Raw genomic sequence first — 12857 nt, 5'->3', positions numbered from 1 at the left:
TTTTTGTCCAGTCTGAGTATCTGTCACTGAACACAGCTGGCTGAAGGGAAAGGCTGAGAAGCAAGAAGGGGTGTGTGTCCGGAGTGTGTGTGAGAGCGTCCTACCCAGGAGCACGTTAAGGAGCCAGGTGTAGAAGTAGCTGGTGCGTCTCGAGTGTTGGCACACACTGACGGCCGAACTCGCTGCTGTCCGTCTGATGGTCGGGGAGCTGGACTTCAAGTTGGCCACCAATGATTTGAGCAGTACCTGGGACACGGGTGGGTAGAGCAGCATTAAAAGACTGGTTGAGGATGAACAGATATCTCTATATTCTCCTGTAGATGCTCCACTTTAACAACAACAGGGTGGTGTGTTCTAGCCTGTATTTTGTCTTTTGACAGATATTTTATTGCTTTTGTTTAATGTGTGTTTCAACATCCTGATATCCTATATAAATGTAAAATGTGACATCACTCCAAAAAGAAAGAGAAACTTATCTGACAGTCTAAAAATCACCTTTTTAGGCTTTAGGTGTAATTTCTTAAATAAAAAAATGATTCAAATAAAACATGTCCACCCACTAGCTTTGGTGTAAAAAGGTTTTAGTAGAGAGAAAAATCTCCACAGCAGTTTCTGCCTTGTTTTAACTGACACATAAAAAACCCATATGAGGGACTGGAAACATCAGCTTCCTGCAGATAAAATCTGAGGTGAAATATAGTTATTTAAAAACATTGTGGGGTGTCATTTAGCTCAGTTGGTAGAGCAGGTGCCCCATATGCAGAGGCTACAGTCCTCGCTGCAGCCAGTACTGTATCGAATCCCAACTCAGGTGGCCCTTTGGTGCATGTCATTCCCCCTCTCTCTGCCTCACATTTCCTGTCTCTCTCTCGACTATACTATCAATTAAAAAAAAGGCGAAAAAGCCCAAAAACATACTTGAAAAAAAGAAAACAACTGTTGTCTGCGCCCTGTTTCATATTTCCACACCACACCGTTTCTCCTCTATGTGGATACCTTGATCTCGCCATCATTGGCAAAGTGTCCCAAAGCCCCCATCATTTTGGGCATCGCTGCGGCCAGAGTCTCTTGCACTGACTCCTCCTGCCGTTTGGTGATCCTGGTGAGGCATGGCAACAGGTTGACCAGGTATGGTCTGCAAAACAAGATAAACAAACAAAGATGTGTAAAAGGCATTTACAGCTGGGTTAAAGAGTAGTGTTCCACCACAGAGGGATCCCCTTGTAAGCCTTGGTTGTCGTTGACTGACAGTTAAAAGCCATTTCCTGTGCATTTGTGTTAGTACCTGCATTTCTGTGGTCGGATGAGGTGAGCAAGCTCGGCAAATCTCCACAAAGCTGCCCTCAGACTCCGAGAGGCACCGTTCTACAGAGGCACACCAACACATCACGTCTTAAAGGAATGACACATGTAGCACCTCACATGAACCAAACCAGGGTGGCAAGTCAGTGAGAATAATGCTACTACATGTAAAATAGCTCATTACACAGACACATATAATCACCTTTTTAATTTCTTTGTAAAGCTCCAGCTGCAGTCGAGGCAGGTTCGAGTCCATCAGCGCCTGAAAATGAATTTCAAAAATTAGCATTCTGCATAACATGGATGATTCGACAATAAAAAAACAGAAATATCAGCGGATGTAAATTTTGATAAATATATTATCACTTTTAAATTGATCACATCAATTTATGCAAAACAGATCAGACTGTCGTGTCGGGAGCCTGACTCAAAGTTTATACGTCGCTGCTTACTTTGATGATTTTGTTCAGGCACTCATCGGCTACCATGCGGACGTCTGATTCGCTGTCATCACTGCAGAGTAGGAACATCTCCATGGCGATGCCCAGCAGTTTCTGAAACTCTGGAGACGTTCTGTTCACGAGAGCAAGGAGAACAAGAGTCAGACTGCACTTTCCACCGACACTGTTTGTGTCTTAACACTGTTCTCAAATGTTCATGGACCAAACACTCAGTTAACCAGACTTAATATGATGGGATGTTATAATGGAGAATTATATGATGATTTTGGTCATGACCAGTTCTGAACTGGAGATGAGCATCCCTGCTGTGAGTGATGTAGCTGCAGTACCTAAAAACAGATATTAATGGATATCAACTTTATTCTTGCTAATAATACCTAACAAAGTGAAGCAACCAATGATCAGAACATGCACTCTGGCAAGAACACAGAGACAAGACAAGGTAGCATCTTCTACCTCAGAAAAAAAATATCTAAGAGCACCTCCATATGTAATTAATGATATTTCAGTTTGATTAGCATGGCCTACCTCAGAGACTGAGCCACAATGTTTTCACATATCGTCAGGCAGTGGGTCACTCTGTCCTTCTTTGTGGTAGCCTGTTCCTTTTTCCTGTGAAAGAAGAAATGAGGGAGGGGTGAGGAGAAGGGACAGGAAGCAAGAGGTATTAAAGAAGAGACAGATGCAGAGACCGAAGAAGACAGAACGGAGAGAACAATTCAGAGTCTGAGTCAGTGCCTTTGTGGAAGTCTAGTGGTGGAAATCCCTCTATCTATATTGAATATCTAGCTAATAGCCAAACAACACGATGAACCGAGTGCTGCTGCTCACTTCTCTATGTTACTTACACTAAAGAGATGCATGAGGGCACTACAGCATTCACCCAAAACCGAGCTAAATGCTTCAGTGTTCAGAATGAGAACCGTCCATCTCACATGCTTTACCGTTTCACAACACTTTAAAGTGGACATTTATAAAACACTACTTCCAGCCATAAAGCCTATATTACAGTGAAATGACAGCAGCAGCATAAAGCCATTCACTACAGTTAAATAAAACTGTTTTTTGGTCATGAAGTACACACAGAAAGACACAAAGCGTCAGAACTCATGGTTATGGCACAGCTAAATAAAACTGAAAATGATCTAAGTCCGAAGCTGCTCCCTTCTCATACCGAGTTAATATAATTTGTGATGTTATCAGAAGTCACATAATTGATCGAGAATAGTGACCTCTTTGTCCAACCCCCAAAAACCTACAGCCATCATACATACCGTATACAACAATCAAAGCTGTTGACATGACCTGTTAGACATGAGCCAGGCATGCTGCTCACTGTGCCGATCACATGTGATGATAACTCGGTGCTTGCCAAATAAAAATTGTGTTTGACTTGATCAGGACCTGCTGCTCTGTCACACTGACAAAGGAATGATAATCTTCTGAGGGCCGGGCTGCTGCAGCTTTGGCACCACAGCTGCTTTCCACTGACAGCAGAAGCTCAATGCGTGATGGGATAGACCTGGCTTCCCCCTAAGCTACCTCCTTACTGGCTTGCCAAATTTAAACACGGTGAGTTTTAAAGATGTAACATGATTCTGGAAAATACTGTGCACTGTTACGCAGAAAATAGGTTGATGCCACAGCCTTCTTGATTTATAATAATTGACTTGTATTGTTTATTCTAATTTATTTATTTTTATTTATCTTCTTTTCTCTTTCTTTTTTTTTATTGTCTCTAAATGTAAAGCACTTTGAGTTACATGGCCAGGTATGAAAAGCGTTATACAAATAAAAGTTATTCATATTATAGCATGGTCCTACAACAATGATGAATGTCTATCTACTGTCCATTACCTCAATATATCTGTTATAATAATCAAAAAGCAACATCACAGACAGTGTAAGAATAAAAAATAAGAATAAGAATAACTGTATTAATCCCCAAAGGGAAATTAATTTGTCTGTCAGCTCATCTACCATTTGCAGAAGATTTAAAAAGCCTGATGACTGTAGCTATGAAGGATCTTCTATATCTGTGCCCTGCATCGAAGAGAGAGGAGCCGTCCACTACTGCTGTTTTTTTTCATTATTATTATCCATCAAGCTGTTATGAAGTGGATAATCTGAGTTGTTCAGAATGGCCTCCACCATCTTCAGTGTGCATCTCTCTACCACCTTCCTCAGTGTGTCCAGCCAGCAGTATCTCCAATCACAGAGCCAGCTTTCTTAACTACTTTGCCCATTCTGTATGACTGGGCTCTGGGCTGGTAGATAACAGATGACCCTATGAGTGCACCAAACCAAAAGCACTTCAGTGCTATGGACCATTAGGACAATTTTCTAGTTTTACCTATAAGATCAAATCCTTTGAACAAGACTGAGCAGATCTGGACATACGTGTGAGAGTGTTACAGGCATTTCTTAGGGTGTCCTCCTTGATGGAAAGGCTGTGTTGAGAAAGGGCTTAACCAAAACAACGTGTACAGCACTCTGCACGGATCAGGATGGGGAAAATGACGTCAGTCGTTGTTTGATCATTATGACCACAATATGGCAATTAATGTACCTCGTCAAAAACAGTGTTACCATATCTGACCTTCCGTGTGATCGACTACCATACGCAGCGTTAACGTGGCTGATCAAAGGGAATGCGTGAGCTGAGATCGACTAATCAAGCAGACACTGAACTGTTTGGTCCTGACCCCTTGTTGCAGGTGTGTGGGCATCAATTGACGGACGTCCTCTGTGTCGGCTATCGTTCAGCTAGTCTGACTCTACAAACCTGCCCAGCTAACACTCAGTCACCCTGAATACCAAGGGGGAGAGGTCTCACCAAGCATAACTGCAACGTCTGGCAAGAAACTGGTCTAAATAGCAGAGAAGATTAAATAACAGCTTAAACTCTGGCAGCTTGTGTGTTAGCCTGAGCTAGCCACAAGCTAACTATTATAAACCGTGCTTACCGTTAGCCAGCGAGCTAAGCTACCTGACCAGCCCAGCGCTACGGTCCGCTATGCAACAAGACCAAAATACACTTACTGCCTCTGGACCAGCTCCTCGGCGGTCGGTGGTCCCTGTTGCTGCTGGAATGACTTCAGAGACTCGAAGGCCTTCATCAGTTTCTCCATGGTGGCCATTTTAGCAATCAACAGTAAGCAAGCTAGCCTGGCTGGCTAATATTTACTATGTCAGCTAACCAGCTAGCACAGTGGGGACAACATAAAGTGGGTGCGTAGAGCGACGAGAGTGCTAACACTGCTCGCGACAACTACCACCGGCTCTCCGTTGACTCGTCGCGCAGGGAGCCTCTTATTCTTCCTCGGTGTTACTCCCGAATGAACAAAACATTGGTTGATTACAAGCCATCTTTGTCGCAGCGTTGCGTTCCCCCGACAAATCACACCGGGAAGTGGAGTAGGTGACAGCTTGACAGAGAGGAGAGAGGGTGCAGCCTCGGCAGCCAATCAGACCGCGCGTTTGCGTTGAGTGGCGTGGGAGCGGACCAATGACTGACTGTGACTTTTTTTCCCCTTTGTTGTTATTGTTGCCATCACGGGACCGCTGAAATCCAGCTTGTGAAAAAAAAAAAAACATGGGAAAAACAGATTGGTGCAACACTATCAGTCCCGTTGCCTAGTAATTAGTTATAGTTAGCCTACTAGTTACTTCACCCCAGAATTAAGTTAGTTAGTAACTGAATTATTACAAGTAACTAGGCTAATTAACAGGAAAAGGAACTATCGCGTTACTTTTTTTTATTTTATAAAATGCTCAAATATGTGTAATGACTTGGACTCGCCCCCCTAACCCAGAGCGATATATATAACATTATATTATTATATATTATATATTATATAAATATCTATCGCTCTGCCCTAACCATAACCCTAACCTCCCCTTTATCTGTAGGCTAACTAACCAACGCACTAGAATACAAGAATAGGCCTACTTCTTGAGTCATATACGGCGAGTAACGGCACATTTTATTGCGATAACGGTGTTATCACGGGGGAAACAGTAACGTTAGCCTAACCTTTTTTGATATATTCGTTGCTGAAAAAAGTAACGACGTAACGCCGTTATTCCCATCATCACTGGTGGCAGTGGTTGTTATAACGGTGCCAGGGGAGGTGAGTGGAAAGTGTGAAGGGAGGCGACTAAAGAGAAACTAAAACGTATTGGATTCTAAGTTATTTGTCTCTCACATGTATAAATGGTAAAGCTCATCATAACCCCCACTTGACTCAGTGGGAGTGGCAGTGAATGAATGGAAAAAAGATGATAGTCCAATACTCCAATCGAAGAAATGGGGTTGTATTCAATTATTCCCAGTGTAATGTGCGACTGATGCAGTAGTGGGAGCTTTAATAAAGGCCCACCTGCAGCAAATACCCTCTGATGCCACCAGTTCTGTTACTTATTGTGGCTCAGACACAACATAGGCCTAGGTCATTTTTAGACCTCCATTTAGGCTACAAGAAATGAAATCAGACACAAATAAACAGACACAAGTTTTATACAAATGGCAGTGTATTATTTCATAATTACAAATGTCAGATATGGTACAACAACCAGTGATACAACTTGTACAAGAATTGACAATGACTGCAGTGGTTGAGCGACATGACTGTACAGATACAAAAAAAGAAAGAAAAAGGGGAAACAAAAGAAAGAAAGAAAAATCAAGAAGTCCCAGGCCCATATTGAATACCAAATAATGCATTTGCCATTCCTCCTTCCTTGTGAATATCACTTAACTGCCATATATGGACAGAAGAGTGTGAAACACTGGAGGCCCCTCCAGACTTGTGTCACGGTAATCCCCAAACTAGACTTAAGTGACATCACTTTTAAACGTTGCTGGTGAGCCTCATCCAATTTTTTTTTTTTTTCGGTGGGGGTCTGGTGGGGTAGGTAGCTGACTCACCATCATCGCCTTGGAGGAAGGCAGAAGAGAAGGAATGCTTGTTATGTATTCAAACCGGGCCAACTCAGCTGGTCACCTATAGCCATTTATAAAGTTGTCCTCAGATACCAGTGAGATATGTTGGCACTAGAAGGTCATCATTTACATATATAAGGAACCTGAAGTATTACAAACCAATACATGCTTGAGTAATAAAACATATGTATTTTTTAAACAGGCATTAAAATGCACTTAGTGCGGACATTCAAAACTGTTGAGCTGTTTAAATTTCCTTTATGTGAAGGAATTTGTCTCAGGACGGATGGAAGGAAATATATGTTGAAAAAAGATGGGATGTCAGAAATTAACATGGTAAATTGGCACACATAATAAAAGGCCGTCAGTCTTTCTTCAGTAAATTCTTCGTCTAACAAAACAAATTTGATTCACTTAAATGTTGCTTTTGGTATCATTGGCAAAAAAGTTAAAGACACTTCCTATATAATCATTGTCAAATCACACCATAGTGCAATGGAACTGAATAAAACATCTTCACTGCTATATGGATGGTACGAGAGTAAAGTTACTCCGAACAATGACAGAGGCATGGGTAGCAAACGGTTTCGTCTCCCTGTGTGAGTGAATGAATGTGTGGTTCGAGCTTAGTTACATGTTAGAAATACATCATTTACAAGGTTTTTGAGGCTAAAGAGCTAAAAGGCTAAAATCTACATTGGCAAGAGAAATCAGCTTCAAAATGTGCCTGAGAGCAACAAAAACAAACAAAACAAACAAAAAAAAAACAAGAACAAAGACACTCGGAAAAAACATAAGCCAGCGACTGCTAGATGCACACGCTCAATTCCTGATTCTGATGATGGAGTGTGCAACAGGGGATAAAACTTTAGAAAAATCTGATGGGGAACTACATGCGTACCATTTTAACTGTATCCGGTCTTGTATATTACAATACAATAAAGTGACAATCAAGCCCCTACACAATTTGGAACTATTGTATTGATAAAATACAGACATCGCTTTTTTTTTTTCTTTTTTTTTTTGAGGGAAAAAATCCTTGAAGCAAAGTCAATTCTTACTGCACTAGGGCATAGCTAATTTACTTCAATGCATTAGACTGAACAAAAGCTGCTTTAGCATACAGTGTAATATACACGCACAAAGCCAACACGTCCAGATTGGATATTCACAGCATTAAAACAGGTGGTGGTGGGGAGTAAACAGCAACTGCCTCAAAAGCAAAATTCAAAAGCAACATGGCTTCAAACGCCTCTGAAATGCCGATGAGAACAAACAAGATAGTGAACACAATGAATCCTGTTTACAACATGTTTGGGGAAATATACATTAAATGTATTTGTTCACGGTTGGTTAACTGGAAAAGGAAACACGTTCTATGATAAAACATTGATGCATCTGTGGTTCTGCGAGTGGTCAAGTGTTCCTGTACACAGACAATGGCGCCTCTTCAGGCCGAGCTGAAACATTGTTCCTCCCAGTCTACACACACACACACACACACGTCATATCTGTGAGAGAACAACATCATACAGGATTTCAATGGAATAGTTAAAAAGGTGGATGCTATTACACTAACACATTTTTTTTTATCTTCATCACAAGCACAGCTGAAGCCTGATCTAACCGGAGGTCTACTAGCAGGGTAAGTGGCCGACAGGCATCGTGCTATCTATGATCAACAGGCACAGAGGCCGAAGCAGGCTGTGTCTTGACTCAGTGCAGAGGCTAATAGCTGCTGACAGCCAAATCAATACAAGTTAGTTTGATGCAACAGCAATTTGTTATCTAGATGAAGCCATTGTGAGCGGCAGGTCAGATCTCTGATACTGTGTCATCGTCATCCTCATGCTCATCATCAACATCAACAACAACAACAACAACAATCAGTCTCTATGTTCCAAGTCACTCTCCAGTCAACCAGTTGTGGGCTTTCTGCTGTACTAAAAAAAAAAAAAAAAAAAAAAAAAAGGAGGGGGGGGGGGGGGGGGGGGGGGTTGCAAATTACTAAGAAATTTCAACATGGAGGAATTCTGCTCTGCACATCAAACAGGTTCATTATAGGGCAAAGCAAGGTAGAACAATAAAAGCAGAAAACGTGAATGAGGAAAGATAAATCACAAAAAAAGTCTTCTGCCTGAGTGAATAATGTAACAGACATTTATTGAACAGCTGTGCTCCCAAAGGGAACACAGATCTGGCATCTAAAAGTAATGTTCTGAGGCTTTTGAAGCTCTTGAAAGATATTTCCAGAGGTCCAGGAATGATATTTATCAAGATTTGCGTCCCTAAAAAACGGCCTACATAATATTTCCTTTGTATTTTTAAGGATACATAATGGTGCACACACCGACTACAATGGTCCTCAGAGATAAATCCATGCCATCTCTGCTAGAATCGAACAGACACAGGCACCTACAAGACAAGTTTACTACACACGCCATCTACTCCACTGCTACCTGCCTGGACGTGGACCGAGGGAGGGACATGGATTATCAACAACTCTGACTTTCCCGACTTAAAATAAAAAGAGGCAGGTGGAGAGCTAGGAAACATTGGAAGGTTTAAGCAGCATGGCATCAACACAGCAATGTCAGACTGGATTCATCAGGATCTACGGCTGTCATTCAGATCTACCTGAGCCTCCATGGGGACAGGTTAGTTCAGAACTGGGTGGATCTGATGTGCTAACAACACGTCACATTGGCCAAATCAATGACAAACATACAGCACATATAAAAACAAAAATGCCTTATGCTACATTGAGAAAAATAAAAAGACTACTGGTACTGTGCTTCTTAAAAAAAAAAAAAAAAAAGAACTCCCCCAATACACATTATCCATACTCATTCCAAAAGGTATAAAGGAAATAAAAATGTAATGTATGCATTCAAGTGGTACTTTTATGGCTTATTGTACAATACAACCTTTAGTGAAAATATACATCTAGACATAAATTCAAGTACAAATGTACAAAATCTTTAAACTCATACTTTTTTCTTTAATTATAATACACTTTTAATACAGCTCATAAATACAGGTCAACATTCACTGAGTTCCTAAGATTTCCGCTCGGTTGGAGTTTGTGGTGAAGTTCAGCGGCGAAGGGGAGGATGGCGGGGGCTGTGGGGTGGAGGGAGTGGTTTAAAGTCGCGAGGGCTCTTCGGTCTCGTCGTCACTGTAACCGCTCTTAAAACAGACCTGGGAGGAACCAAAAGTGAGGATAAAAATCAATGAGATAAGAGACTTCCACCACTCTAATGTCTCACCCCTTTGTCCCGCACACAGACACGAAGCCGGGGAGCAGCAGCAGCAGCAGCAGCAGCAGCGGAAGCAAGGACGTCGGTTCAGTACCCAACACAAAGTTAAACTGGCAGCTGCACCTCCCAAACAAGTGCAACAGTGAGGTAAAACAAGCGGCCATACTGGAAGTTATGTGTAGTTTATTTGTGAGAGACCTGATGATACCTCTCAGGGTGCATGTACCGTTACACCACCTGAGAGGCATAGCACATCTGTAAAGCACTCACTGATGCTTGAAGCCTCACAGCTCATCTGGATTTTGGCAGCAACATTTTGTGTCGAGTATGCAAAGGGATTAAACAACAAAATTTCAGAGGAGAGAATGAAACGAGGGAGGCCTTATTCTAACCAACATACAGTGCCTTGCAAAATTATCCATACCTCTTGAACTTTTCAACATTTTCTCACGTTACAACCATAAACTTAAATGTATTTTATTGGGATTCTATGTGATAGACCAACACAAAGTAGTGCATAATTGTGAAGTTGAAGGAAAATTATACATGGTCTTTAAGATTTTTTACAAATTAAATTCTGAAAAGTGTGTAATGCATAAGTATTCAGCCCCCCGAGTCAACACTTTGTTGAACCATGCACCCTTCACTGCAATTACAGCTGCAAGTCTTTTGGGGTTTGTCTCTACCAACTTTGCAATCTTTGCTCATTCTTCTTTGCAGAAGAGCGTCTGTGAACAGCAGTTTTCAAGTCCTGCCACAGATTCTCAACAGGCTTTGGGTTTGGACTTTGACTGGGCTGTTCTAACACATGGATATGCTTTGGTGTAAACCAGTCCATTGTAGCTGTGGCTGTGTGTTTAGGGTAGCTGTCCTGCTGGAAGGAGAACCTCCGTCCCAGTCTCAAGTCTTTTTCTGCCTCTAATCCTCCAGGATTGTCCTGTATTTATCTCCATCCATCTTCACATCAACCTTGAAGAAAAGCTTCCCCCACAGCATGATGCTGCCACCACCATGTTTCAAGTTGAGGATGGTGCGGTCAGGTTCATGTGCAGTGTACACATAGCGTTTTGCATGGAGGCCAAAAAGTTCAATTTTGGTCTCTGATTTGTAAAAAATCTTGACACCATGTATCATTTTCCTTCCACTTCACAATCATGCGCTACTTTGTGTTGGTCTGTCACATAAAATCCCAATAAAATACATTAAGTTTGTGGTTGTAATGTGACCAAATGTGGAGAATACAAGAGGTATGAATACTTTTGTAAGGCACTGTAAATCATTTAACTTCGATAGGAGTTTAGTAGTAACCTTTTCATATGTTGAGTTTGGACAAGGCCTGGAAGAAAAAAAAAGGGAGGAAAGAAAGAAGACAGGAAGTACCTTAGCCCCCACCCCCTCGAACAGTGGCTGGAGCACTAGCACTTGCCTCTCTTCTGAACAGGCGGTAGAAGAAGCCTCTCTTTGGTGGAGGGTTAGGCCGGTTCACGTCCAGGTCAGAGCACAGCGTCCCGTCTGTCTCGTAGACATTGATTTCTTTAAAGCACTCCATCTCTATCATCTGCAGGGAAGCAGGAGAAGTTATTAAACCTCATGAGTTTCACTTTTCAACCCAGTCATACACAAATATATAATGTAAACCCTGGAAGATTTATATTCAAAAAGCTTGACACATTCATAGGCGACTGCATATTCTCATAAATAACCATTAGCATCAATTCATCCTTCCACATTGCTCTTATGATGCAGGTATTCCTGTGTGCTGTGGGACTGAACAATGACATCATCTCAGCGGGGCTCAGAGCGCAGTACCTCGTTCTGCCACGGGATGGAGACACTGCCTGTGACAAACTTGTGGTAGAAGTCGTCATCCGTGGGGTCAAGGTTCACGCCTTTGACGGTGGAGAACTGCTCGATGTCCAGGACGTCTTTACAGTACACGGCCCGCGGCTGAGGGGAGGACCAGACGGAGGGACAGAAGAGACAGCAAGAGTCAGAACGGCTGTGAGATGTTTCTGTTCTACTGATGAGAAGGAGAAACACTGGACCTGGACTACTTGAATGATAAATATGAATCTAAAATCAAGATGTTTGACTAACATGGAAATCTTTACATGCCAGAGTTGTTGCTGTGTTGAGCTCAGCGGGGCCCTACTGACCTCAATAACCCAGAATAGAAACACAGATAACACTATCTACTTTCAAGTATTGATTTAACCCGGTGGGTCAGTCACACAGTCACACTCCACCAGTCGGTCTATTTATGACACTGAAAATGATTCTCTCTATGAACGCCTCGGCCGTTCATAGCAAAGGGCCGCGAGTTGCGGAACAATGTCAAAGCTCACAGTGATTCAGGTAAATTAGTGCACATGTACGACGCTCCATGGTCTCACACATACACATGCGAGTTCCCTCGTACGGCCAGCGACATACTGCTCGTCGTTAAAAAGCTCCACTGGAGGCTTGAATTCCTTTAAGAGCAACTGGTCTGTTTTATCAGGATTTCCCAAGACAAAACAGAAATCACACGCCTGCTTCTCACTGCCCCGACCCCCGCCTTTGGCTTCCATGATAACCAGGCTCATACTGGAAGTGTTTGTTTACTTGTGACAATGGTATTTCCTGTATGCTGATTTGCAGCGTGCCGAGGTCCCAGGCTGAGATGTGTGTGTGCGTTGTGAGTTTTTTGGGTTTTTTTACGTGTGTGCAGCGTTATGTTCTTACATCGGGGCTGAACGGAGGGTCCAGCATGTTGGCCTCCAGCCGTTTGAAGTTGATGCTTCTGAAGATGGGGTGCTGCTTGACCTCTATGGCCCCGCGTCCCAGACAACCGAGGCGCTCCTTGGGGTCCTTGGCCAGGAGCTGATGCGCAGCAGGAGGAAGAGGAGG

At 42.5% G+C, this 12857-nt stretch overlaps 2 protein-coding genes across 5 annotated transcripts in view; both read right to left on the bottom strand.

The window, feature by feature from the left end:
• Positions 1 to 5158, bottom strand: part of htt (huntingtin) — a 43471-nt gene extending 38313 nt beyond the window's left edge. For all 4 annotated transcript variants that reach the window (XM_083997275.1, XM_083997277.1, XM_083997276.1 and 1 more), the window contains exons 1-7: positions 4806 to 5158; positions 2292 to 2375; positions 1755 to 1875; positions 1505 to 1564; positions 1286 to 1365; positions 997 to 1135; positions 105 to 246 (exon numbers count right to left, since the gene is read on the bottom strand). In XM_083997275.1, the coding sequence (XP_083853401.1) occupies positions 105 to 246; positions 997 to 1135; positions 1286 to 1365; positions 1505 to 1564; positions 1755 to 1875; positions 2292 to 2375; positions 4806 to 4903 (724 nt within the window). In that variant the 5' untranslated portion in view covers positions 4904 to 5158. The remainder of the gene's footprint in view (positions 1 to 104; positions 247 to 996; positions 1136 to 1285; positions 1366 to 1504; positions 1565 to 1754; positions 1876 to 2291; positions 2376 to 4805) is intronic.
• Positions 5159 to 7682: 2524 nt separating this feature from the next.
• grk4 (G protein-coupled receptor kinase 4) overlaps positions 7683 to 12857 on the bottom strand; it is a 49194-nt gene continuing 44019 nt past the window's right edge. The window contains exons 13-16 of the mRNA XM_083978652.1: positions 12693 to 12830; positions 11778 to 11915; positions 11395 to 11526; positions 7683 to 9909 (exon numbers count right to left, since the gene is read on the bottom strand). Coding sequence (XP_083834778.1) covers positions 9853 to 9909; positions 11395 to 11526; positions 11778 to 11915; positions 12693 to 12830 — 465 coding nt within the window. The 3' untranslated portion in view covers positions 7683 to 9852. The remainder of the gene's footprint in view (positions 9910 to 11394; positions 11527 to 11777; positions 11916 to 12692; positions 12831 to 12857) is intronic.

Source organism: Trachurus trachurus, assembly GCF_905171665.1.
Source record: "Trachurus trachurus genome assembly, chromosome: 1".
Classification (NCBI taxonomy): domain Eukaryota; kingdom Metazoa; phylum Chordata; class Actinopteri; order Carangiformes; family Carangidae; genus Trachurus; species Trachurus trachurus.
The sequence above is the reverse complement of the archived record's forward strand: the minus strand, read 5'-3'. Positions and strand labels throughout refer to the sequence as shown.